The sequence below is a fragment of the Geotrypetes seraphini genome, chromosome 7 (assembly GCF_902459505.1).
Source record: "Geotrypetes seraphini chromosome 7, aGeoSer1.1, whole genome shotgun sequence".
In the NCBI taxonomy this organism is placed as follows: Eukaryota; Metazoa; Chordata; class Amphibia; order Gymnophiona; family Dermophiidae; genus Geotrypetes; species Geotrypetes seraphini.
Window position 1 is genome coordinate 64,486,340 of NC_047090.1, and position 27,869 is coordinate 64,514,208.

The 27,869-nt window shown below is 40.8% G+C and overlaps 1 protein-coding gene across 8 annotated transcripts in view; it reads left to right on the top strand.

The window, feature by feature from the left end:
- The window catches only part of PACSIN2 (protein kinase C and casein kinase substrate in neurons 2), a 147,520-nt gene extending 122,891 nt beyond the window's left edge, over positions 1-24,629 (top strand). For 7 of the 8 annotated variants that reach the window (XM_033951359.1, XM_033951355.1, XM_033951354.1 and 4 more), the window contains 3 exons: positions 4,157-4,270; positions 4,775-4,968; positions 22,867-24,629. In XM_033951359.1, the coding sequence (XP_033807250.1) occupies positions 4,157-4,270; positions 4,775-4,968; positions 22,867-22,979 (421 nt within the window). In that variant the 3' untranslated portion in view covers positions 22,980-24,629. The remainder of the gene's footprint in view (positions 1-4,156; positions 4,271-4,774; positions 4,969-22,866) is intronic. The other variant, XM_033951360.1, reaches the window with a different exon arrangement.
- The last annotated feature ends 3,240 nt before the right edge of the window (positions 24,630-27,869 follow it).

The window sequence follows — 27,869 nt, forward strand, 5'->3', positions numbered from 1 at the left end:
TTATTTCACTTTAGTATTTTGTAAAATTCCCTTGAGAATCCATCCGGTTCAGGGGTAGAACAATATTACAAATGGTCAATTGCCTTTTGAATTTCTTTAGTTTGTGCGAGTGCATTTAACATTTTGATAACATCTGGAGATAGACCAGGGAGACGGACCTGAGCTAGATACTGTGAAATCGCATCAATGGATTCATTTGGCTTCATAGGAAAAAGGTTCTGAATATATTTTTTTTAAAAATAGCTGAGCAATTTCTTCACTATTAACCACTAGTGCACCCGACTGAGACTTAGGGAAGGAACTACCCTAGGCCCTCCCCTTGATTTAACCATCCTTGCTAGCATCTTCATGGGTTTGTTCCCAAAGCAATGAAACTTTTGTTTCCCTGTATAACAAATGTTGGGTCACCCTTTCATGCAGCAGTGTATTTAAGGTGATTGAATAGCTAACATGTTACTTTGTGGATTGGGAGTAGCAATATAAATTTTCCTTGCCTGCCATAACTAATCTTCTAATCTGATTATGGCTGCTGCCTTCCTCTTAATTCTAGCAATAATATAGGCTATTATATATCCTCTTAGGACTACTTTTTGCAGCAGGCCAGAAAAGAGTAGGTTGGTCCATGTGCATTGAATTATCTAAGTAGGTATTTCATTTATCATGAAGGTATTTCTGAAAATTATCATGAACTAAGTAGGAGGGAAAATGCCAGCCACTTTGGATTTTATAATAGGGAGAGGACTATACAGCCACCCAAATCAACTGATCTGAAACCCCGAGAGGGCCTACCTCTGCTGTGAGCACATTTACAAAATATGCTCTGTGAATTAGAATATAATCAGTCCTAGAGAGTGTGCCATAGGCCCTGGAGAAATGTGTATAATCCCGCTCTATCGGGTGAAGGAGATTCTATAGATCAACCAAATCTAAAGTTGTCATAATGCCCCAGTTCCCAACCCCTTACTGGTAGATCGGTCCATAGTGGGATCTAACACTAGATTAATATTAGATCAGAAGTGGAATAGGGCTTAAAGAGGCTTAATGTCCGCAGAAAAAACCTGTCGAAAGGAATAGGGCCATATACCCCTAGTAAATAAAATTCTTTACCCTAGAGCCACATCTTTAAAAGGAGATAATGTCCCTTGTCATCTTTAGCAATTCTGCTTTATAAAGTCTTCCTAAATAAAACAGTCATGCCTCCCTTGCGGCTCCCAGATGAAGAGAAACATCTCCCATCAATTTCGTTTAAGCTTGAAGCACTAGCTGTCTGTTAACCAAATTTCTTATATGCAAGCTATGTCCACTTTAGCCCTGTTAAGTGAGGTTAAAATTTTATCTCTCTATTGGAAATACAATTCCTCCTATGTTACAGGAGATTTTCTACTGAGTTGTGTTATAACTGCGGGCTGCTTCATCGTGCTGCAGGCTGTTTTGGGCAGCTTTGGGCTGCAGGCTTCCCAGCAACAGACGCAAACGCACCTACATGTTGAGGAAAAACCAAGAAAAAAAAAATTAAAATTTCTGAACCAAATTTTTTTTCTTGGTTTTTCCTCCTCTACAGGTGGGTGCATCTTATGGTCAGGTGCGTCTAATGGACCGAAAAATACAGTAGGTATTATGTATGTTATTACAGTGCAACTCATTTAGAATAGTAGAATGTAGCAAGTAATAATTTTTTAAATAAATAATGCCTTAGGGACAGGAGTCAAACATGGCAAAAAAAGATTGGCCTCTGAGGGAATGGTGGTTTGAGGACAAAATGTAATTAATGAACCTTTGGTAGCACGAGATAGAATCATACTGCCACCACTATATATAAAGCTGGGCCTGATGAAAATTTGTAAAGGGTTTTAATAAAGACAGCGCATTGAATACGTAGCGCATATGTTACCTGGACTTACCATGGAGAAACTGAAGGCAGGCATTTTTGATGGTCCACAGATCAGACAACTTATAAATGGCCTTGTATGAAGAAAGGATGGAATCAAAATGAAAACTTGTTGATGTTTTAGATGGCAGTTCTAGTAATAGGGAAGTAAGGCCAGTTTTGTGTGACTTCTATGGTCTGTGTCCTGATTATGTATGGACAGGAGTAGGCTTTGATGGCAACTCTAGTGATTGAGATGTACTGTAGTACTGGGCTGACTTTTTTTAATCAAATATGTTTATTGGTTTTTATATGAAAATATAAAATGAACTACAAAACCAAACAATAATAAAATAACATGATTACATGAACAAATCTGGGTAATGGAATACAAAGAATAAAAGGGCAGAGAAGACGATACATAAGCCTCCTTTTACAAAACTGATTACCAAGGTCACATGCGGTAATTGCACCAAAACCAATTGAGAATTAATGAGCTTTGGTGATGTTGCCATGTGGCTTTGTAAAAAGGGGGGAGGGGATAGAGTTTCATTGGCAAAAAAAATTCTAAGGTCTAAAAAATAGTAATAGAGACTGTTATTGCCTAGATGATAAAGCATCTAGTTTCTTCCATTTTTTTTTTTTTTGTAAAACTGATGACTAACAACATAATTGAGATTCTAAAATGTCATACTTTTGTAAGAATTAACCCAATTCCACCATACATATATAGCTAGGTGTGAATTATCACCAATTTTTCCACAGCAGATAAAAGGACAAACCTCTTAGCTATGTGACCTGAGGATTGTAGGGACAGAACAAGTATCTGGGTTTTTTGTTTGTTACGTTTCATCTAAGGATTAATAACGAGTAAAATGTCTGTTGCAATATTGCTGGTTTATTCAAGTATTGGTTAAGTTTATAGCAGCCAAAGATAATACTATTTATGTGGTCCGATTTGGCTGCTAAGTTTAGTCACTCAGCATTGAAAATTGTCGGTTATTGCACAATTCATTATACTACAGGAGATTCACATTTTTGTCAATATATATGTCTGTATATTAAATGTGCATTAATGAAATAAATACAGACTTCTCAAAAATTGCATGGATATTCTCAAAAATATATGCATACTGCTTGCAATAGTTATATTTTCACTGTCTATTTCTTTAGAAAATTTTAGTACTCAGGAATCCATTTGACCCCTTTGGTAGCTCACTGTCTCCCTCTTTTACTAAGGTGCACTAGCCGATTTAGCGCGCGCTAAACATTAACGCATCTAATTCAAGGTATGGGGAGAGGGATCAGAGGCAGGGGGTGTTGTGTGGCAGCGGGAGAGAATGGGCATCTCTCCCGCTGCTTGGGGGGAGGGGTTCACTTGGCAGCAGGAGAGAGTGGGCCTCTCCTGCTGTGGGGGGAGGAGTGGTCACTCTCTCCCATTGTTTGTTTTTTTTACTTGTTTTTTCTGCGAATGTGCTCATCACTATCACCAGCGATAAGCACATGCAAATTTAGCGAGTCTCCACCAACCTCATTCACACCTCTCACCACCTCATTTTTTGGAGAATGACTCACTTTTTAAAATTTGCTACCAGAAAGGCTGTGATAGCAGCCCGTTGTTTTTTTTAATGCGGTTTTTGAGAATCTAGGGCAGACCTTGGTTCCTAACCTTGAATACTGAAAAATGTTTTATTTTTGACACAATAAACAAATGGCATGTGGATTACAAAGTGTTTTTTAAAAAGTGGGTTGATAAGACCTACTATACACTCTGCCTTTTGATATCTTGCCACTATTTCTACAGCAGGGTTTTTCTCCTTGCCACTGCATAAGCCAGTCCAGTTTATTACTGTGACAATTTTTTGCAGTGCTGAACAGGGATTGGCCCACCCACTGAAAAGAGAGAAAAAAAATCTCCCTCTCCTTTCAAGTGGTTAAAATATTCTGGTCAAGAGAGCACTTGAAGCTTGCACTTCATGGACCAACAGTACTTGCCTGTCCTAGGGAAAAATGTGTAGTGGTGTCCTCTTTCATATGAAAAATTGTGGTACATGACCCCTAGTATATTTGGATTTATTTATAGATACAGTATATGTAGTACAGCAGTTTAATGAGGAATAATTTAGCTGAAAGCTTTGCTCAGAGGGAAAGAAGAGCTTGAAGGGGAGCTGGAAATGATTTTTTGTAGTTATGGGAAACTTTTTTTAAATTGGAAAGTAAAATAAAATATTTACAGGTGTATGCCATCATAAAATAGGGTTATGTTAATGCTTTCTCTTTCCCAAATAGCCATCTTTGTGTCCCGAATACAGTGCAGTCAGAACAGTCAAGTTCCAATCCCTTTGAAGATGAAGAAGAAACGGGCAGTACTATCAGTGAAAAGGAGGACAATAAAACAAAAAAGTTGGTGAAAGAATAATTTCATTTGCTTCTTTCCACTTCTCTATCCAAGGTTTCTGATTTGTATTTATAAACAGGTACCCTGTACTTTACACAATGCACAAGTCTTCACATAGATTCTGTGGGTAACATTCTAACTGCAATTCCTTTTTATCTAACTGATTTCATTTTTACTTCTCTTGTGATGGTCTGATGTTGATTACAGGATTTGTTGTATGCTTGGTGCCCATACATGTTTTTTTTTCTAAACTCTGTGCAAGAACAAAAGTTTGAGACTGTACTATAAAAATTATGTCTATGGCTTTGCTTCTGCTTAGTTTGTTTGAGAAGAATCCAACTGTTTACTGTCCTTGATAAAATCAGGGCTGTGTGCTTATGAGGGAAGAGATGAAATGATTCTACATGTCGTTTTTAACCCATTTGTTTTAAAACTCTGGTTTCCCTTTGCTATGTGATCCTTGTAAAACATACTATTAAACAACATATTTCTTTTGATTCTAACTTTAGCGTCAGCAGTAATGATAAAAGCCAGAGCTATCCCACTGAATGGTCAGATGATGAGTCCAATAATCCTTTCACATCTCATGATACAAATGGGGACACTAATCCATTTGATGAGGAGGTAACTAGTATGGAGGTACGAGTACGGGCACTGTATGATTATGAGGGTCAAGAACATGATGAACTCAGCTTCAAAGCTGGTAAGAATTTTTTATTTTATTTTATAGTTTTGAGGAAAGTACAGTTCTCGGTGACCTTTTAATTTCTCAAGTAGTATCAGTGAGTTTATATTTGAGTTATTGATAGGGCAAAGTGCCTCACTTTATTTTTTCCTGTATTGCCAGTATCATAAAACAAAATACAAGCCCTTCTCTTTTGTCCCAGTGCACTGTGGTTCTGAGCTTCCCTAACCCTAGTGTATGGTGTTAAACAAATTGTAAATGTACAATTAAAGCGGTTCACATTATATGCAGATACTTTCTCTGTCCCTAATGGGCTCACAATCTGTTTTTGTACCTGGGAAATGGAGGATTAGGTGACTTGCCCAGTCACATGGACCTGCAGTAGGAATTGAACCAATTCCCTAGATTCTCAGTCCACTACAGTAACCATTAGGCTGCTACTCTACTCCATTTATGTTCTGCTTCTGCCCATCAAGTTCAAACATAGTAGATGACGGCAGATAAAGACCCGAATGGTCCATCCATTCTGCCCAACCTGATTCAATTTAATTTTTTTTTTTTTTTCTTCTTAGCTATTTGTGGACGAGAATCCCCAAAGCTTTACCCCGGTACTGTGCTTGGGTTCCAACTGCCGAAATCTCTGTTTAAGACTTACTCCAGCCCCATCTACACCCTCCCAGCCATTGAAGCCCTCTCCTGCCCATCCTCCTCCAAACGGCCATACATAGACGCAGACCGTACAAGTCCTGCCCAGTAACTGGCCTAGTTCAATCTTTAATATTAATTTTCTGGATTCTAAATCTTCTGTGTTCATCCCACGATTCTTTGAACTCAGTCACAGTTTTACTCTCCACCACCTCTCTCGGGAGCGCATTCCAGGCATCCACCACCCTCTCCGTAAAGTAGAATTTCCTAACATTGCCCCTGAATCTACCACCCCTCAACCTCAAATTAGTCCTCTGGTTTTACCATTTTCCTTTCTCTGGAAAAGATTTTTGTTCTACGTTAATACCCTTTAAGTATTTGAACGTCTGAATCATATCTCCCCTGTCTCTCCTTTCCTCTAGTGTATACATATTCAGGGCTTCCAGTCTCTCCTCATACGTCCTTCTGGCGCAAGCCTCCTATCATTTTCGTCGCCCTCCTCTGGACCGCCTCAAGTCTTCTTACGTCTTTCGCCAGATACGGTCTCCAAAACTGAACACAATACTCCAAGTGGGGGCCTCACCAATGACCTGTGCAGGGGCATCAAACACCTTCTTCCTTCTACTGACTACGCCCTCTCTTTATACAGCCCAGCATCCTTCTGGCAGCAGCCACTGCCTTGTCACACTGTTTTTTTCGCCTTTAGATCTTCGGACACTATCACCCCAAGGTCCCTCTCCCCGTCCGTGCATATCAGCTTCTCTCCTCCCAGCATATACGGTTTCCCTTCCTATTATTAATCCCCAAATGCATTACTCTGCATTTTTTTGCATTGAATTTTAGTTGCCAGGCCATTAGACCATTCCTCTAACTTTTGCAGATCCTTTTTCATATTTTCCACTCCCTCTTCGGTTGTCTACTCTGTTACAAATCTTGGTATATCTGCAAAAAGGCACACTTTTCCTTCTAACCCTTCAGCAATGTCACTCACAAACATATTGAACAGGATTGGCCCCAGCACCGAACCCTGAGGGACTCCACTAGTCACCCTTTCCTTCCTCTCGAGCCGACTTCCATTAACCACCACCCTCTGGCATCTGTCCGACAGCCAGTTTCTGACCCAGTTCTCCCACTTTGGGTCCTAACTTCAGCCCTTCAAGTTTGTTCAACAGTCCATCCTATTGAGGAACTGTATTCAAAGGCTTTGCTGAAATCCAATGTAAATTACATCTAGCATATGTCCTCGATCCAGCTCTCTGATCACCTCCAATCAAAAAATTCAATCAGGTTCGTTTGGCACGATTTACCTTTTGTAAAGCTATGTTGCCTCGGATCCTGTAACCCATTAGATTCAAGGAAATACACTATCCTTTCTTTCAGCAACAACTTCCATTATTTTTCCAACAACTGAAGTGAGGCTCACCGGCCTGTAGTTTCCTGCTTCATCCCTGTGACCACTTTTATGAATAGGGACCACATCCGCTCTCCTCCAATCCCCAGGAATCACTCCTTGTCTCCAGAGATTTGTTGAAACAAGTCTTAATAGGACTCGCCAGAACCTCCTCTGAGCTCCCTTAGTATCCCTGGGATGGATCCCGTCATGGTCCATCGCTTTGTCCACCTTCAGTTTTCAAGTTGCTCATAAACACCCTCCTCCGTGAACGGCGCAGAATCTACTCCATTTTCTCGTGTAACTTTGCCAGACAATCTCGGTCCTTCTCCAGGATTTTCTCTGTGAACACAGAACAGAAGTATTTGTTTAGCACATTTGCTTTCTCCTCATCACTCTCCACATATTTGTTCCCAGCATCTTTTAGCCTAGCAATTCCATTTTTTATCTTCCTCCTTTCACTAATATATCTGAAAAAATTTTTATCTCCCTTTTTTACATTTTTAGCCATTTGTTCTTCCGCCTGTGCCTTCGCCATAACGTATTCTCTCTCTGGCTTCTTTCAGTTTCACCCTGTAGTCCTTTCTGCTCTCCTCTTCTTGGGTTTTTTTATATTTCATGAACGCCAACTCTTTCGCCTTTATTTTCTCAGCCACTAGGTTGGAGAACCATATCGGCTTCCTTTTTCTCTTGTTTTTATTGATTTTCTTCACATAAGAACATAAGAACATAAGAAGTTGCCTCCGCTGAGGCAGACCATAGGTCCATCCTGCTCAGCGGTCCGCACCCGCGGCGGCCCATCAGGCCCATTGCCTGAGCAATGGTCTATCCTATCTATACCCCCCAATCCCTTTTTCTTCTAGGAATCTATCCAAACCTTCTTTGAAACCATTTAATGTTTTCTTGTCTACAACAGCCTCTGGAAGTGCGTTCATTGCATCCACCACCCTCTGAGTGAAAAATAACTTCCCTAGCGTTTGTTCTAACCCTGTCCCCCTTCAGTTTCTCCGAGTGCCCCCTTGTACTTGTGGCGCCCCTTAATTTGAAAAATCTGCCCCTGTCTACTTTTTCTATGCCCTTCAGGATCTTGAAGGTTTCTATCATGTCTCCTCTAGTCTTCGCTTTTCCAGGGAGAAAAGTCCAACTGTCTCATTCTGTCGGTATATGGGAGATTTTCCATTCCCTTTATCAGTTTGGTTGCTCTTCTTTGTACTCCTCAAAGTACCCGCCATGTCTTTCTTGAGGTACGGCGACCAGTACTGGACACAGTACTCCAGATGCGCGGCCGTACCATTGCACGATACAGCGGCATGATGACTTCCTTCGTCCTGGTCGTAATACCCTTCTTAATGATACCCAGCCTTCTGTTTGCTTTCCTAGAGGCTGTGGCGCATTGCGCCGATGCCTTCAGTGTTGCGTCTACCATCACTCCCAGGTCTCTCTCCAGGTTACTAACCCCTAGTGGTGTTCCCCCCCATTTTGTATGTGAACATTGGGTTCTTTTTCCCCACGTGCATGACCTTGCATTTCCCACGTTGAAGCTCATCTGCCACTTTTCGGCCCACTTTTTCCAGCTGCGTTAGATCCGTAGCCATTTTGTATCGCTCCTTTCAGCTTAGACCACTGTCTTTCCACTTCTCTTATGTCCTCCCATCCTAACAGCTCTTTCTTCAGGTACTTTCCCATTGTATTAAAGTCCGTAACGTTTGAAATCTAAGGACTTTAAGTATCGTGCGGGCCGCTCTCCCACTTTAGCCGTTATATCAAACCAAACCGTTTGATGATCGCTACTACCCAGGTGAGCACCCACTCAAACATTATAATAATAATAATAATAATAACTTTATTTTTCTATACCGCCATAGTCAGGCGACTTCTAGGCGGTTTACATTATAAGAAGGCTGGACATTCAGCGAATAGCAAAAATCTTAATACAATACGATATCATAGATCCACTTACAATACAATACAGTGAGACTAAATACAATAACATATAATACGGTCTAAATACAATAGTATATAATACAGTGAGTCTAAATACAGTAACATATAATAAGTCTAAATATAATACCGTACGAGGAGTTTTAATGCAGTACGATAGTCTAAATGGAAACTTACGTGTTAATTGGAGATCTATGGCAAAGAGTATCTGAGAGATTTAGGGCATCCATAAGTTGGAGTTCTAAGGGTAGAGGAGATCTGAAAAAGAGGGGCTTCTTGAGAGAGAGAAAGGCGTTTGTTGGGAGAGGGGAGTCCTAGTGGGGGGGGGACTGTTTTAGTCAATGAATTTTGCGAATAGGGGCGGTTTTTGATCGATTTGCGGAATGCATTATAAGTCGTTTTGGGTTCGTTTATGTGGTTTTTTCAGCCAGATTTGCTGTCTGTTTGTTTGGAACTTAAAGGTTCTGTCCAAGAAGGATTTGTATCTGCAGCCTGTAGTCTTTGGGTAAGCAAAGATGTTTTTGTTTCTGGTCGTTCTAGTGGGGTTGTGTAGGCTGAAGTGAGTTTTGTAGTATGATGGTGCTAGTCCCCAGGCTTGCTCGAAACAGGTGCAAGCAAATTTAAAAAAGAATTCTCGCTTCTATTGGAAGCCAGTGCAGCTTTTTATAGTAGGGCTGATGTGGTCGTTTTTTCTTAGTCCGAAAATTAGGCGGACGGCGGTGTTTTGTATTAATCTCAGTTTTTTTATTGTCTTTTTGTGGATGCCCAGGTAGATGATATTGCAGTAGTCAAGGAGGGATAGGGTCAGTGCCTGTACCAGCAAACTGGATGATGTAGGGTCGAAGTATTTTTTTATGGTTCTTAGTTTCCATAGCGTGTAAAAGCATTTTTTCACTAGTGAATTTTATGTGGTCAGTCATAGTTAGGTGAGTGTCAAGAGTGGATACCCAGTATTTTTATGTTTTTGGAAATTGGGTATTCGTGGATGTTTAATTTTTAGCGATGTTCTCGTAATAGTGTCATTAGGACTAGCCAGGAAGACTTTTGTTTTTTCTGCGTTTAGTTTTAGTTTGAAATTAGTGGTCCCATTTATCGATTTCGGTCATTGTGTTTGAGAGGGGTATCTACAATTTCTTTTGTGATGTCGTTTAAGGGTATAAGGATGGATATGTCGTCCGCGTAAATGTAGTGTATTAAATTTAGTTTTTGTAAAGGTGACCTAGGGGAGGCGATGTAGATATTAAAAAGAGTGGGTGATAGGGGGGAACCTTGAGGCACGCCTGATGGGTTTTTTCCATGGTTTTGGAGAAGTTTTCCATTGCTGATTACCCGGGTAGGATCTGTTTGTATAGGAATTCTTGGAACCATTTTTTTGCCTTTCCTGAAATTCCCCATTGCTTCAAGGCACCGTAGCATGATTTCATGATCTACCAGGTTCGAACGCGCTGCTGAGATCTAATTGTAGGATCAGTGTGCTTTTGCCTTTGCTAAAGAGATCATAAAGGTGATTCAGTAAAGGAGGCTAGGACAGTTTCTGTGTTGTAATCCTTTTCTGAATCCTGATTGGTTTTCGCTAAGGAGGTTAAAATTTGTCCAGGTAGTTTGACTAGTTGAAGGTTTGACCAATCCTTCCTGTATTTTGGTGAAGAGGGGAATGCTTGCTATGGGTCTGAAATTGGATGTTAGAGCCGAGGACGCTTTCTGGTCTTTGGGGATTGGGGTGATTTAGTATGTGTCCCATTTTTTTATTTAATGTTCCGCTTGCAAGAGCGGATGTTAGCCATGCAAAAAGTTCCTTTTTAAATTCTAGAGGGGGTAACTGTCATGATTTTAGGGGGACATGCATCGAGTAGGCAGTTGGATTTTGGTGTACTTGTTAAATAGATTTAGGAACTGCTGCCAGTTTGGGTGTTCGAGGTGGTCCCATGTCATGTCTACTCTGGTGATCTTGGTCATGAGGTTCCAGGAATTGAAGGGCATCTGTGTGGATGTGGGTAGAGTTACTTTTACTCGGTGATTTTATTTTGAAAGTAGTTGGCTAGGGTTTGAGCCGATGGAGTGGGCTCAGTGTCCTTTTTTAATATTTGTGTTGTGTCGGTTATAGTTTTTACTAGTTTGAATAATTCTTTGCTGTTTACTTTTGAAGTACCAATTTTTTGTGCATAATGTTTAGTGCGTTTTTCTTTGATCATGTTTTTGTATATTTTCATTTTTTGTTTCCAGTTTGACTTGTCTGACTCATTGTTTGTTTTTTTGCCAGATTCTCTCTAATTTTCTTAGTTCCCTGTTTGGTGGTTAGGAGTTCACAGTCAAACCATTCATTTGGTGGTCTATTTTTCTTTTTGTATGTTTTATATGGTGCTATTTGGTCTAAGAGTTCTTTGCTGTAAGTTTCCCATTTTGTGGGGAAGTCCTGAGTTTCATTGATTATGGGCTGTAACTCGTAGTGGGTCCAGAATTCGGTTTGGTTGATGATGCCTCGGCTGGTTACTGTGTTCGTGTTAGCGTTTTTGTTTTTTTGTTGTGTATTCTTTTTTAGCCAGTGTAGATTGAACTTGCCAATGTAGTGGTCTGACCAGATACATTTTTCCCAGGGTCCGGAGTGATATTGTATTATGGGGGCTATAATTTCTTTGTGGGAGAATGTGATTAAGTCTAGTTTGTGACCTTTTTCGTGGGTTATTTCTGTGTCTGGGTTTAGAAAGTCCAGTGACTTTAGGAGGTTGGCGATTTCTGTTGTTTCTGGTTTTGTCTTTTGTTCTAGGTGGGTGTTTATGTCTCCCAGAAGCAAGTTGTATGTACCTTTTAGGTTAGATAAGGTAAGGAATTCAGCGAATTCCTCTTTTGCACTTGACCATTTTTTGGGTGGGATATAGAATAGAGTAGAGATTAATGCTTCTTCTAACTGTGCGTTAGTGATTTTGCAAGTTAGTATTTCAAGGTTGTCTGAGGATTTGGAATCGGTCTTGATGTAGTCAAAGTGTTCTTTTAAGATGATCGCTAGTCCTCCTCCTTTTTTCCATTTTCTTGATAGTGGGATAATTTTGTATCCCAGAGGTAGGATTTCTTTCATGATAGTGTCGGTGTCAGAGATCATCCATGTTTCTGTCAGAAACAGGAGATCAGGTTTTGTTTGTAGTATCCAATCGTTTATTATGTGGGCTTTGTTTCTCACGGAACGGGTGTTTAGGTAGTATCCCTTAATGTTTTCGTAATTATTTGCTGTAGGGATTTCAGAATATGGTAGCTTTTTTATGTTTCTGTTGCAGGGTTTGTTCTTGTGTGGTTTGCGGTGTTTGCGGGTGGTGTTTAGTACTGTGATTTGGTGAAGGACTTGTTTTGGCTGGTTGTGTAGGGGATGGAGAGGGTTGGAGGGCTTAGTTAGTTCGATTGGTCTGAGCCAGGAGATGGGATAGGTGTGCATGTGTTGGGGGGGGTTGTCTTCATTGCCCCAGCATTTAGAGCATATTAGGTATAGAATCCCTAAAAGTAGTTGTTGTTTATAGCAGATTGCCATATTGTGTGGCAAGGAGTGCGGTTCGGGTTGAGAGAAGTAGGGACTATTGGAAGAGGCCGTCCGTGGACACTAGAGAGAGGTAGAGGTAGAGTGAGACTGGTTGTGTAAGCGAGTAAGTTGAGTGTAGGGAACTGAGTTGAATTGTGAGCAGGTTAAGTAGGGGAACTTGGTGAACATACGGTAAAGTATGTGGAGTAAGACAGCAGTGGTTGGTTGTGCAAGCAGTATCAGGTCATGCAGTAACATATATTAATTATTCATGCATTAATTGGGCAAGTCTTGCAATAACAGATTGTACATGCGGTTGCAGGCTATTCATGCATTAGTTGATTGTACTTGCGGTTATGTATTATTATGTTTATTAAGCTAGCGGTTATACATGCGTTTACATAATATTACATAATATTATACCTATTAGACATGTAGTATCAGTCTGTACGTGCTGGCTATTCTTACTGGACCGGCGATAAATATGTATTATTATGTTTATTAAGCTAGCGGTTATACATGCGTTTACATAATATTATACCTATTAGACATGCAGTATCAATCTGTACGTGCTGGCTATTCTTACTGGACCGGCAATAAACATGCAGTAAACGATTGTACATAATCTAAACATGCAGATTCTAAACATTAGAGATACTCTCTCCATTTGTGAGGACCAGATCCAATATCGCTTTTTCCCTTGTGGGTTCCGTCACCATTTGTCTGAGCAGAGCCTCTTGAAAGGCATCCACAATCTCCCTACTTCTTTCCGATTCCGCAGACAGAACATTCCAGTCCGCATCCGGCAGGTTGAAATCTCCCAACAGCAGAACCTCCTCTTTCCTTCCAAACTTTTGGATATCCACAATCAGATCCTTATCAATTTGCTGCGATTGAGTCGGAGGTCTGTAGACTACACCCACGTAGATAGAAGTTCCATCTTCTCTTTTCAGAGCAATCCATATCGCTTCTTCCTCTCCCCAGGTCCCTTGCATTTCGGTCGCTTGGATATTGATCTTTACATAGAGAGCTACTCCTCCACCTTTATGACCATCTCTGTCCTTCCTAAAAAGATTATATCCCGGTATGTTTGCATCCCATCCATGTGATTCACTGAACCATGTCTCTGTGATAGCAACAATATCTAGATCTGCCTCTAATATCAGGGCTTGCTGATCATGAACTTTGTTGCTTAGACTGCGAGCATTTGTGGTCATCGCTTTCCAGCTATTTTTCAGCGATAATCTCCTTTTTCGTATGGATTTTTGTGTCGTTTCACTTTCCGTTGCAATACTAAGAAATGAGTTGCTGATATTGCTTATGTTGCAGCCTTTACTACTATCACATCTTTTCTTTTGCCGGGGGTGGTCTCTATAATTGTGCTTCGTACATACACCACCCCCACCTTCTAGTTTAAATGCCTAGAAAAATATTGTCTAAATTTCTCTGCAAGGTTTCTTTTTCCTGCTGTAGTAATATGTAACCCATCAGTGCAATATAGCTTCTTGTCCTTCCATGTATTTCCCCATCCTCCTATGTACCTGAAGCCTTCTTGATGACACCAGGCTCTGAGCCATCTATTAAAGTCCTCTGTGTTTTTCACTCTTTGCTCTCCTTTTCCATATGCAGGCAGTATTTCAGAAAAAGCTAAAGTCTTTACAAAAGGTTTCACGCCCTCACCAAGCTCCCGAAAAGCTTTCTGTGCTGCAAGTGTGGAGTTGTTGGCCAGGTCATTTGTTCCCAGATGGATAACAACATCAGTGTTAAAATCCTTAGTTTCTTCCTTAATTATAGTCAGTATTTGCCTGGAACTCCTGGTAGCTGAGGATCCTGGAAGACATTTCACTATTTTGGTCTCCTCGCCCTGTGTTCCAAGGTTAATGCCTCTGATGATGGAATCCCCCAACAGTAATAGTTTTCTGTTTTTGGCTTTTTTATTTGTACTTAGGGTGCTCTTGTTCTCTTGAGTTTCCTTCATTGGTTCAAGTCCCACCTCCCTTCTGTTTTCCTGAGTATTGCAGTGCACTAGTGGAGCGAAGGAATTCTGTAGAGGTAATATTAGTGAAGGTGGATGTTTCTGTGTTATATGTCGCAGTCTTCCTGAGCCTACTGTGACCCATTTATTCCTGGGCTGTTTTATTCTTTGAGGTAGAGGTGGTAAGTTGGTATGATTTTGTGGAGTGATGGAAGCTGCTTTAATTGTATTCAATTCCTGTTTAAGTTTGCAGAGCTCCTCCTTAATACTGGCAAGTTGAAGACAGATGGGGCAAGCCTTAAGCCTCCAAATAGTATGTCTTGGAATTAAAGCACCACAGTGATTGCATAGAATAAAGGTCATCTTGATTGGTTGTGAAGTGACTTGATTTGAGTAGTCCTGATTATATGGGTCTCTATATATGAATAGTGGTCCCTGGGGTTGGTGGGACTATAAGTAAGACTACAAGTAAGGCAGAAATATAGGCTCTATACCACCTAAAACACAGTATTTTAAACAAAACTGCAGGTTCTATCAGTGCTACCCTAAAACACAGGATTTATAACAGATTTCCCCTACCTTAGTCACACTGAGCCACAGGCACCAGAAATATAGGCTCTATACCACCTAAAACACAGTATTTTAAACAAAAATGCAGGAAGAGGAAATAAGATTTAACAGAGGAAAGAGAAGGATTTATTTTTTTGTGCTTTTTTATATTTTTTTTTTAGTAAGAAACAGGGAGGAGAAGAGAAATTAAGCAGATATAATGCTGAAAACCAGTGAAAAGAGCAGAATATGAAATGCTGAGTAACTTAGCTTTTAGAAGTTCACAGGGCAGCCTTGTTTCAGCAAAAGTTCAGCCATCTCTGAAAAGCAAAACAAAAGTTCAGCCATCTCTGACACTAACTTTCTGTTTCATCTTTTTCTCCCATTTTTTAAAATCTTCCTTTACTCTTTTAGCTGAATCTTGCTCCTCCTTTTTCTCCTCAAGCTCTGCTTATCTAGTCTTCCTATTTCCACCCCTTTATTTTATTCTCGTCTTTCAACCATCTAGTCTTCCCATTTCAACCCTCTTTACTCATAACTTACCCAGCCTCATCTAATTCTCATCCTCTCACCAACCCCGTTTCTTCCCTCTCTCTCCCCTCTCTACTTATAGTCCCTTTTCTTATGTCTTACCCCTTTATGCAGACTCATTTCCCTTTTTACTTTCTAATTTCTACCCTCTCATCATCATCATAGCTTGCTGCCTCTTTCTTCCTTTTCCCAATATCTATTGCCTTGCTTCTCCCACAAATTCCCTTCACCCTTCTGCTCACCTACCCTGCCTTTCCTATTTGCTCCCCCCCATCATCACCTTCCACTGCACATGCCTTTTATCCCTGATAATCTGTCCTCTTGTTTCCCTTTCTCCCAACTCAATCCCCAGTCCCTTTCTCCTCAAATCAGCCCCAGCATCTGCCAGTCAGTTGCCTTCTTCCAGCCTTCACATCAAACCTTTCTTTTACCCAACCCATGTTAGTGTCCACCTCCTTGTCTCTTATCTCTGCCCCTTCCCAAATATAACATCTACCCTGTCTCCTTATATTCTCCCTCCCTGGTGTGCAACATCTCCTCTCACCACCCCAAAAGGGTTCCAGCATATTTCTTCAACCCCTGCCCATTAACCATGTGGTATAGCATCTTCCTCTCTCCCCACTCGCTCTATAGTCCAGTATATCCCCTTCTCTCTATCCTTGTCCTGCAGCTCCTTTCCATTATTTCTAGTGCGACAGATAACTCTATTCCCAAACCTGTGGGTAGTCAATCCCTTCTCATGAGAACTCTTGTAGAGAGCTTCATTAGCATTCTTTTGCTTCATTTCCCATTCTTCTAGGCTGTTCTTCAATACCACAGTTGTCTCTCTGCAAGCAAGATGGTAGGAGCTGGTCTTTTCTGCTCGTGTTTATTTTTCAATTATACTTGTTTTCTTTGGACAATTTACGAGGCTTTTCAGTGCTGCAGAGGTTCCTAAGAGGGGGAGGATTGGCAGTCATCCTCAAGGAAGAACTTGAACTTAAATTAGTAGATTCCAATACAACCAACCAATTAGAAACACTAGCATGCAAAATTAGTAACAAGGATCTAGAAGAATACCTCACCTGCATTCTATTTTATGTCCCGCCAAAATGTTGGTCAAAGGCCAGAGAAGACTTCTACGAATTCATTCTACATAACTCAATCACCCCGCCCTACAATATTATAGTAGGAGACGCAAACCTACACTTAGAGAACGAGGACAATCCTGACACAAAAGATTTCAAAAACTTCCTATCCTCACTCAACTACAATCTCCCTTCATCCACACAATCTCACGAAAAAGGCCATCAGTTAGACTTGGTAGCCATGTCCTCAAAAGAAATTCTAAATCCCACTATTTCTATATCCGACGGTATCTGGCACCACGACATCTGGTCCGATCATTTCACCTACTACTTCAACCTAATCTGGAACCAACCAAAAGAAAACCTCACCCAAAGATAATAAAAAAAGAACATCTCACAAGGGGACACATAAACCCAGAGGAATACTGGGCGCATTACGAATCGTGCGAGGAGATAAACGAAGGGGATGAGTTCTGGGAACAATGGACGAAAACTAGCACATCCATCCTAGACAAAATAGCTCCTAAACGAAACAGAACAAACCACTCAAACAAATATAATAACTGGTTCGACTCTGACCTATTAAAAATGAAACAGTCGGTAAGAAGACTAGAAAGGATCTGGAATAAAACAGGAGAAATATCAGACCGGAATAATTGGAAATCAAACATAAAGGACTACAAACAACTGATAAAAGAAAAAAGAAAAATATTCTACTCATCCAAAATACATACATCCGACACGAGCTCAAAAAGAATCAACACACACGAATTGTTCAACTTGGTTAAAAATTTATTTGATACCACACGCCACATCCAATCCAAACACAACACAAAACTTCCAACAGCAGATGATCTAGCACATCACTTTAACTCAAAAATTGTGAACCTAAGAAACAACTGCCCAACAAACAACACATATGGAAATCAAATAACCAACATACATGCAAATGAAATACCAGCGGATATGTTCTGGAACTCCTTTCAGGATCTAGAATGGAGCAACTTCTTAAAACTTTACAACAAATATACTAAATCAAACTGCATCCTTGATCCCTGTCCCCCCAATATTATGAAAGCAGCGCCATTAGACTTTAAACTAACACTGTGGAATAATATGACCAATAACTTCAAAAACGGAAAATTCCTAACGAAAAACGGTCACATTATAATCACCCCAATTCCAAAAAATCATAAACAATCCCTATCATTAGTAACTAACTATAGACCGGTAGCATCCATTCCATTCTTCGTAAAAATAATGGAAGGTTTAGTACACACCCAACTGATGGACTACCTTGATCAGTTCTCGCTACTACATGAAACCCAGTCTGGCTTCAGACCTCTGTTTAGCACAGAGACGGTGATCGCAGCAACCCTAGAATACTCACGCAACTTACTCAGCAAGGGACATAATGCCTTAATCATGCAATTTGACATGAGCTCGGCCTTTGACCTGGTGGATCACAAAAAATTGCTACAATGTCTAGACGCAATCGGCATCGGAGGTGAAGTACTTGACTGGTTCCGAGGATTTCTCACATCCCGCACCTATCAAGTACGCTTCAACTGCAGCCTCTCTAAAGCATGGAGAAACCCATCTGGCGTTCCACAGGGGTCCCCTCTATCCCCACTACTCTTCAACGTCTATATATCTTCACTAGGCATGCAGCTGGCCCAACAGGGTATAAAAGTATTCAGCTACGCGGATGACTTCACAATCATTATCCCATTCAATACTTCTCCCTCCGATATCACCCCCACAGCAACACAAGCACTAAACCTGATGGAACAATGGACCTCAGAATTTAAACTGAAACTCAATTCAGATAAAACTAAATTCTTTATAGCCTCGCCACTCTCAAATATCACGACAAAATCATTACGCATAAACAATCTTAACTACCCCATCCAACCAACAATGAAGGTTCTGGGGGTAATACTAGACCAAGGTCTAACTATGAAAGACCATGTGGACTCCCTAGTCAAAAAAGGGTTCTTCACTCTCTGGAAACTTAGGTCCATAAGAGCATACTTCGACGCTTCAGCATTCAGAATACTGGTACAATCCCTAATATTAAGCCACCTTGATTATTGTAACATCACCCACCTGGCAATTTCCCAGAAGCAAATGCAGAGACTACAACTGATACAAAATGCAGCAGTCAGGCTGATTTTCGGGCTGAAGAAGTCCGATCATATAACCCCTTCCTACCAACTCCTGCACTGGCTACCAATGGAGGCACGCACGAAGTTCAAGCTGGGATGTCTATGCTTCAAAGTACTATCAGGTCTAGCCCCTAAATACATAACAGACCTCTTCTCATACCCAACCAACAGACATGAGAGAAGATTACACCTGAAATTCGTCTCCCCACCAGCCAGAGGATGCAAATATAAGAGATACCATCAACAACTTCTATCCTATCAAGCAGCCTTATGGGGCAAAGACTTAGATAAACTAATTACACACACAAACAACTATGGAGAATTCAGGAAACACCTGAAAACATACCTGTTCACAAAATACCTAGGCAACGAACAAGGACAATAACCCCCTTCGTAATCACTCCCCAAATCTGTTCTTGTAAACTGTTAACCCCAATCAATAACTTCCAACCCTGTGCAAACCGAAAGGTACTTAACGACCCTACAGTACATAACTGTTGTTATTATCATTAATGCTGTTACTATCAGATGTACATTGCAATATTCTTTGCTGTAAACCGCCTAGAAGTCGCAAGATTGTTGGCGGTATATAAGAATAAAGTTATTATTATTATTGTTATTATAATCTTGGGATATTTCTGGCTATGGTATATATTTTCTGCCATTTTGTTTTTTATAATAGTCTCTATCATTTTGCCTGGCCCCAACGTCAGACTCACCGGTCTATAATTTCTCAGATCACTTCTGGAACCATTTAAAAAAATTGGCATCATGTTGGTCATCCTCCAGTCTTCCAGTACTATGCTGGATTTTAAAGAAAAATTACAAATTACTAACAATAGCTCTGCAAGTTCAGCACTTTGGGATGTATACTATCTGGTCCAGACGATTTGCTACTGTTCAATTTGTCAAATTACATCTTTCAGTGTTACAGAGATTTGTTTGAGTTTCTCCAATTCATCAGACATCAGGGGTCCTGTGCAGCAGCCTCCACCAAGAAGTCACAGTGATGTCAGGTGACTGCCCAAGCTCCCCCGAATAGGAGGGAGACTCATGAGTTCTGGAAGGCCTGGAATTAGATTTGTTCAGACCTATGGGTGCTAGAAATCATTCAAAGAGCTTGAGTTTTTGTCATCCACTTTAGGATTTCTTTGTGGATTCCCCAGACAGAAGGCCAGAGAAAGCAGCAAAAATCCGGGCAACAGTAAAACATCTACTAGACATTCGGGCCATGGAGCCTGTCTCAGTCTCGGGCAGATACCCCATATATTTTATCGTGCTTAGGAAAAACTCATACAACTGCAGGCCGATTCTAGATCTGGAGTATGTCGATGCATGCCTAAGAGTGCCTTGGTTCCTTATGGAAACTGTGTATTTGGTCATTGCCCTCTTAGAATGCTCTGCTGTCCCACTGACCTCCAAAGGTGGATTTGCTCCTGATGCCATTACCCTGGATGGTGGAAGTGAGTTAATTACAGTGGTGGCTCCAGGTGGAGACTCTATCCAAGGGAGTGCATCTTTGCATCTTGTGTTGGGTGACACTGATGACAGATGCCATTCTGGATGGAGAGGTCTTTGCAAGGATTTGCCTGTTCAGGGCTGCTGGTTATCCTCTCAGATAAAATGGTCAATCAATAGATTAGAACTCAGAGCCATTTGTCTAACACTGCAGACACTGGAGGTAATCCTGGAGCCAGGCAATCAGTCTTTTTGGACAATGCCACAGTGGTGGCTTACATCAGCAAGGAGGCACCAAGAGTGCTCCGTTGGGCGGAAAGTCATCTGCAGGCCATAATGGCGGTTCACGTAGTGGGAGTGTTCCCTATCCTAGAGGGCATTCAACAATATTGTGAAACATTAGGGGAGGATGACTTTCAATCTGATGGTGTCAGCAGATAACAAGAAAGTCTTTCAGTACTTCAGCCACAGATTCGACATGGCAAGCGCTGACATGGACGCGCTTGTACAACCTTGGCCTACACAAGGGCTCCATGGCCAATGATAGGCTGGATCATTCGAAGAATAGTGGAACATCATGGTGTGGTAGTTCTCGTGGCATCATACTGGCCGCAACACCCCTGGTATGCAGATCTAATTCTGCTGCAGCAGGACAAGTGTCTCAAGTTACAGCCACTTCCAGATCTTCTTTTGCAGGGACCAATTGCATTGGATAGTCCAGATCACTTTGGACTTATGGCATGGCTCTTGAGCGTGCAAGAGAGTAAAGAGATTCAAAGGGGGTTATTACTATTCTCCAGAGAAGAGTGATTAAAATGGTTAAGGGGCTGGAGGAATTGCCGTACAGTGAGAGATTAGAGAAACTAGGCCTCTTCTCCCTTGAAAAGAGGAGACATGATCGAAACATTCAAGATAATGAAGGGAATAGACTTAATAGATAAAGACAGGTTGTTTACCCTCTCCTAGGTAGAGAGAACGAGAGGGCACTCTCTAAAGTTAAAGGGGTTAGATTCCATACAAATGTAAGGAAGTTCTTCACCCAGAGAATGGTAGAAATCTGGAACGCTCTTCCAGAGGCTGTTATAGGGGAAAACACCTTCCAGGGATTCAAGACAAAGATAGACAAGTTCCTGCTGAACCAGAACGTACGCAGGTAAGGCTAGACTCAATTAGACTGGTCTTTGACCTAAGGGCCACCGTGGGAGCGGACTGCTGGGCACGATGGACCACTGGTCTGACCCAGCAGCGGCAATTCTTATGTTCTTATGTGATGATAGCATCTTTAGCATTGGTTTGCGGCCCCAATTTCAGCTATCCTGGCATTTTTTCAGGACAGGCTCCAGAAGGGCCTTGCAATTGGTTTGCTCAGGGTACAGGTGGCAAGCCTCTCATGCTTTTGTCAATGAGGAAAACGGGATATCTGGCTTCTCATCCTGATATAGCTAGATTCCTCAAGGGAACGTTAGGTTTGCATCCTCCCATGAGATGACCATTTCCAACATGGAGTCTTAATATTATCTTGCAGACCCTCAGTAGGGCTCTGAACGAACCTTATGCAGGAGGCATTGCTAATGCATCTCACCGTGAAGACGGTTTTCTGGTAGCTATTGCCTTGACAAGAATGGTGTCAGAACTTCAGGCTCTCATGTAGGGAGCCCTTCCTCAAGTTTACAGAGGCTGGAGTATCCTGCCAAAAGTGATGTCGGCACTTCATGTAAATCAGGAAGTTCGGTTGCCAGCGTTTTCGTAGGTGGGTACAGTAGTCTGGAGAGCCCACCCTGACAAGAGTACTCCTGCTTAAGGTCTCAATTGAGTTCCAGATGCTTGTCTTTGGGCCACCAAGAGGTAAAGAAATGCTCAAGGGTTGCCCATCTAGCTGAAATGAAGAGTGATAAAATATCTATCAAAAGCTTATAAGAAACAAGAAATGCTGTATAAATGTTAATGCTGGTTGCACTCGGGTGGGTTATTTTCTACCTTGGTTTTGTTATCATTTGATTGATTACTTGTTTTGACTGCAGAGCAGAACAAAATTAACTTTGTAAGGGAGTTCCCCATGCCATCCTTATTATATTATCTATTTAGAATTTATCCATTGCTTTGGTACAAGCTGAGGGAGAAGGGTACTGCCCAATGACACAAGAAAGCAGAGCTAAAGAATCTGTTTAATGTCTTCTGCACGTTTCCCATGGTTATGGGGATAAAACCTATATTCCAAACTACTATACTCGTCTACTGGAAAGAAGATTATAGAGGTAAGAACCTAATCTTCCCATCCCTATAAATCCAGTAAGTCAAAAAAATAAATAAATGCCCCTGTTCTGTTGCATCTATTATAGTTACCGATAGGGTTGCTACTCTACTTCATATATTCCTCTCCCAAGAACAATTTAGGTTTGCAGTATTCCAGTAAAGGAGGGCTGGCATTGAGGAGATGGGATGCTGCCAGGAAAATTTCCTTGGGCTCCCATACTACAAGGAATCCAAGCTTACATGAAACTGAAGGAGACAATGCGTACTAGCAGCATTTGGGTCCCTTTTCATATTTCTGATCTCAGCTCTGGCATGTCTGATGAGTAGTGGGAATGGATAAAGGATAGAAACTCTACTAAGTAATCCTTAAACTTAACAGTAGTTTTGCAGAACTGTTACAATTCAGTTTGCTAAAGTATAAACTTGTTTTTCAGGAGAAGAACTAACTAAAATAGAAGATGAGGATGAGCAGGGTTGGTGCAAAGGACGTTTAGAGAATGGACAAGTTGGCTTGTACCCAGCCAATTATGTGGAACCAATCCACTGACCAACCAAAGTGATTCCATGTGTGCTACAATACTGTACTATGGTACAGCTCCATTTGTTTCCATTAGGAGGACAATGTATAGTATATTATGTACATGCCAATTTTAATGCAAGGAATTATGATTATATATCAGTACTAATGCTAATGAAGACATGATTGAACAGGTTATTTGTTTTGTTCTGTGACATACACAGTTCAAAACTAAAGAACTCATGTTTGTGTAGCAAATTCTAGCTTTTTAAGTTTCCCATTGGTTCTCTCCAGCAGTGCCTTTTATTCTTTAAATAATTATACATTTAAACAACTCTGTAATTTGGAAGTTAAATTTTAAGTGTCATAGTTTATTTTTTACATTGACATTTTGCTTTATACTATTTGTTATTTCCGAGAGACTGCATTTTTAATTACTATTTAAATACAGAATTCATTTTTTTCTTAGATTCAGTTCATTTTGTGCAGTACATAAATTATTAGCTAGATTAAGTAATTTTCTGCCAAAAATAAGACTGCTGTAGCATTTCCATAATGTTATTATACACACTTGTTCTTTCTATGCTGCTGATCTGGTTCTTAGAATGGTATGGAACAAGTTAAAATGAATAGATTTTCTGGTACCAGTATTTTCAGGTATGGTTCATTTTTATTGTAAATGCTTTTCATATGTTTTTATACTGAAGATGGTTTTCAAGATGGAACCTAAGCAGCATTATTGAAGTCTCTCCTGTATACCATGTAATCCTTGCTAACAATTTGACAGCTGATATTTAGAAGGCTGAAGATGTACCAAGAAGTTTGAGTAAATGCTAACTCAGATATTTTTTTTGTTAGAAAGCAGCACATGTATGTACATATACTTATCTATATATAATTTGATATTCAGACCAAATTAAAGTGCACATATACTGTGGGTTAGATTAAAAACTGTGCTTGAAGACTGTTAAAATTGCCAGCATATTTAAGACGATATTTTCTCCTCTTTATTTTTTTAACTGGCCGTGCTATACAATAGTTAAAGTATTCTGAAATTCAGGCTTAGATTATTTCTAGAAAATACAGTATTGACCTTACTTATTGCTAAATTATGATCATACATAAATAAGCTTGAGTCTACTTTATGTAGCACAACACTGTAAGTCTTCACTCCATTAGAATTAATTACAGCTTTTGCTTCTTTATATAACATATTTGTGATTAACTTAAAGGATGTCTGCAGTATTGCAATGTAATACAGGAAATCAGTGATACATAAAGAAATGTAGTCATGAGTTAAGTAGGTATGATATGGAATTATAATAATCCCACAGACTGCACCACAAAAGTTAAAAGCTGTTTGATTAGTTATTCTTGCTCTGGGGAATTGCAGCATTATGTCTTTCTGCTGCAATGGAAGTTGACAACTTAAAGAGGATGACGATAACCTGATCAAATTTTACTGAGTTGTCACCAGCAAACTAAATGAATCACAAATCATTCTGTAGTCAATTTTATTATGAAACACAATGTGCAGTAAAGGAAAATCTATTGGGTTTCCTGTAGGTTATTAGTTTCAGAATTTTCCAGTTTATTGCTGCTTGTTACCTCAGCTGTATTATATATTTCATAAGCTTGTAAAAGTTACTTAGATGTGTTGGCTCCTAATTCTGAATTCAGTTCTCTAGTATTCTATATGCTGCCCAACTTAAGGTTACCACTTAATCTGAATTTAATACTGACTTCTCAGTGTTTATACTTGTATACAAAAATATGCCACATAATCAGTTTGTAAACCATTTGCTAAATTTCAAGTTGTATTATTAGCATTGTTTTTCCAGTACCTTATTTGTAGCAGAAAGCTCCACAGCATACTTGCATTTTCTCTGTTGCCAACAGGACTGATAGCACATGTACTTGAACTACTAGAAAGCACCTTTTTACTGAAAAATAAATGTCTTTCATAATAGTGAGATTCTGGTGCAAAGGTTATAAGGAGTCCTGACTGTAGGTAATATCTCTCTGCTCACAAGTTGTATTGCAGAAGGATGAAATTTACATTCTTCAACTTCACCTCCTTCACCAGTGGCAGTAGTACCCCCTTCATTTGTTTTTTCTGAAAGTGAGTTGAGAAGGTGGTATTCTGATCTGTTCTGCTCATTCTTTTTTATTTGGGGGGATTTTTTTATTTTTATTATTCAAATCCAGAGGTTTTACAGGGCTTTAGAGGTTCCTAGAGGCCCTAGGGCAGCTCTGCCTGGGAGAGGATGCAAACTCTGGGAAAGAAGTCTGGAATAGAGAATGACACGGTGACAAAATTCATCACCGTTCCCGTCCCCGCGGATAACCGCGGGAAACCATCTTCACGTCATTCTTTAAGGAGAGAGGGAAGAATCAGAATATGAATGACCACAACCACTGACCTGCAAACTTTGCTTTGAAGAATGCTGGTGTAGAAGGACTGAGGTTGAAATAGACACTAGAAAATGACATGGGATTATTTTCCGTGGGGACGGGAACGGTGATGAATTTTGTCACCGTGTCGTTCTCTAGTCTGGAACTAGCTGGGCAGCCCCTAGGTGTAACTGTCTTGCTGGCCTGCATTAGGACTTGTGGAGCTTTGGGGTCTGATCTCCTGGATGCTAGCTTGCATCCTGATTTATTAGGTGCTTGAGCATAGGCTGTTTAGCCCCTGTTTTAGTTTGGTCAGGCTTTAGCAGGTGCCGGCTTCATTTTCCTCCCCCCATTGTTGCATGGAGTCATTGGGGTTGAAGTCTCAGTCTGACTTCGTCCAGCTGGCAGCCTGAAGATCGCAACATGTGGACTTGAATTGGCTGACTGAGGCAGTATCTTCTCTGGATACCAGCTTCTGAGAAAGCTGAAGCAGGCTTGCACCAGCACAGACAGGCTGTTTAAGTCTATAGGAAAATGGGGGGAGGGCTCTAAAAGTGCATGTTTGGAACATTTCTGGAGCTGGATATAGGGTCCCTCACTTCCAAAAACCCCTTACAGAATTTATTTTACTTTTTGGGTTGGTTTTCCCAGACCATTTTTGGCGCAACCATGCTGGTGTGGTGGCCATCTTGAATTTCCCGATTTTTGTTATAATAATTTTATTTTTTTTTGTATAATTTTATTTTTTGTATACCGCCATACCCAGGGAGTTCTAGGCGGTTCACAACAAATAGAAGAGTTACATACAGTGCAGTTGAAAAAAAAGAAGAACATAACAAGTCAATCAAAGGGTCAAAAACTAGTTTATATTGACAATTTAAGTGAAGGAAGGGCTAATACAGAGCACATACGGTATGTACTGTAAGAGAGTACAATTGAATTTATGAGAGGGGGAACAAAGCATATTGTATGAGAGGGAGGGGGCAGGGATCTTGGGGGGGGAGGAGGGGGAAAAAGTAAAGAAAGGTGGGCCGTGTTGAGGGGGGGAGGGGAGAGTTAAGGATTTGGTCTGATGCAAAGAAGAGTGTTCGATCTGTTTTCTAATGTGGAGAGGGGGAGCGTTAAGGCGGAAGAGGGGAGCATTAAGGATTTGGTCCATTGAAAAGTAGAGTTTTGAGCTTTTTTCTAAAGTGGAGGTATGAAGAGGCGTCAAGTATAATTTGGGCGAGCCGTTAGTTTAGTTTGGCCGCTTGAAAAGAGAAGGTTCGTTCAAGGAATCTTTTAAGATGACATGCTTTCAGTGAGGGGAAAGCGAACATAGTTATTTTGCGGGAGCTCTTATTATTATAGTTCAGGTTGAAGTGGGGGTAAAGATAGTCAGGTGACATACCCTTCAATTTTACTTAAAATCAGTTGGGGTGGACTCCTCCTCAGACTGTAATATCCCTATTTCATGCCAGATTTGTGCTGAATGGTTGGCTAAGGAGCATTTATGTGCCACAGGGCATGTGAGGGAGGGACCAGGAGCCTTGGGCTTAGCTTTTCCTGGATCAGGCAATGGGCAGGAGATTCGGCTTTGAAAGCCACTCTAAAAGTACAGATGATTTTTGGTAAAGGATTGGATGACCTATGTTATGGCCAGTCTGGCTAACTGTCAATCTAAGACTCTTCCAAACAGCAGACCTTGTGCCCCTAGAAGGTCTAATTGGGGTAATTTTCATGGCTCAAGGTTCTTTCACCAGTACTCCGGAGGATGGGTTCTTGGCAGCGGTATGGAAATGCTAGATGCACTCAGTCCTCTGGACCGCACACCACAACAGCCTCCAAAAAGTCTGTGATGCCAAGTCAATAGCTGTGATGCCAAGTCAATAGTTGCAAGGGAGGTTAATGGCCCATTGGGAGGCATGGGTGCGGATCAGCTCAGACTGCTAGGTGCTGGAGATTGTATCCAGCTTGAATAAACTAGAGTTTAGTTACCCCCTAGTGGACTACTTTGTAGTTTCAGCCGTACAGTCAAATTCCAAGCGATAGTACAAAGACTTAGATATTCAAGCCATAGAACCCATACCTTACGCAGAATCAAGCTTGGCAGGTACTCAATGTACTTCATGACATAGACTATAGAGGGTAGTCCCTTGGGCATAGGCTAATATGCGACCTCTCCAAGATTCTCTGTTGTCCTGATGGTCTGAGCAGAGGGATTTGTTCCAGAAATAGCTAGACTGGTTAGCGGAAGCTAAATAGAGGTTGCTTTGGTGGCTATAGCCAGAGTCATTGGCGAGAGACATGCCTCTTCGCATTTTGTCTTGGGTAATTGTGACAACAGATGCTAGTCTCTATAGCTGGGGTGGGATATTGCCTCGGTCACCCAGTGCAAGGCTGCTGGACTCTGTAACAGAGGAAGTTGTCTATAAACTATCTGGATTTAAGAGCAATTTGTCTTGCATTACACACAATGGAGAAAACCCTGGAGGGCAAAGTCTGTCAATCGACAGGGAGGCACCAGAATTGCTCCACTGTACCTGG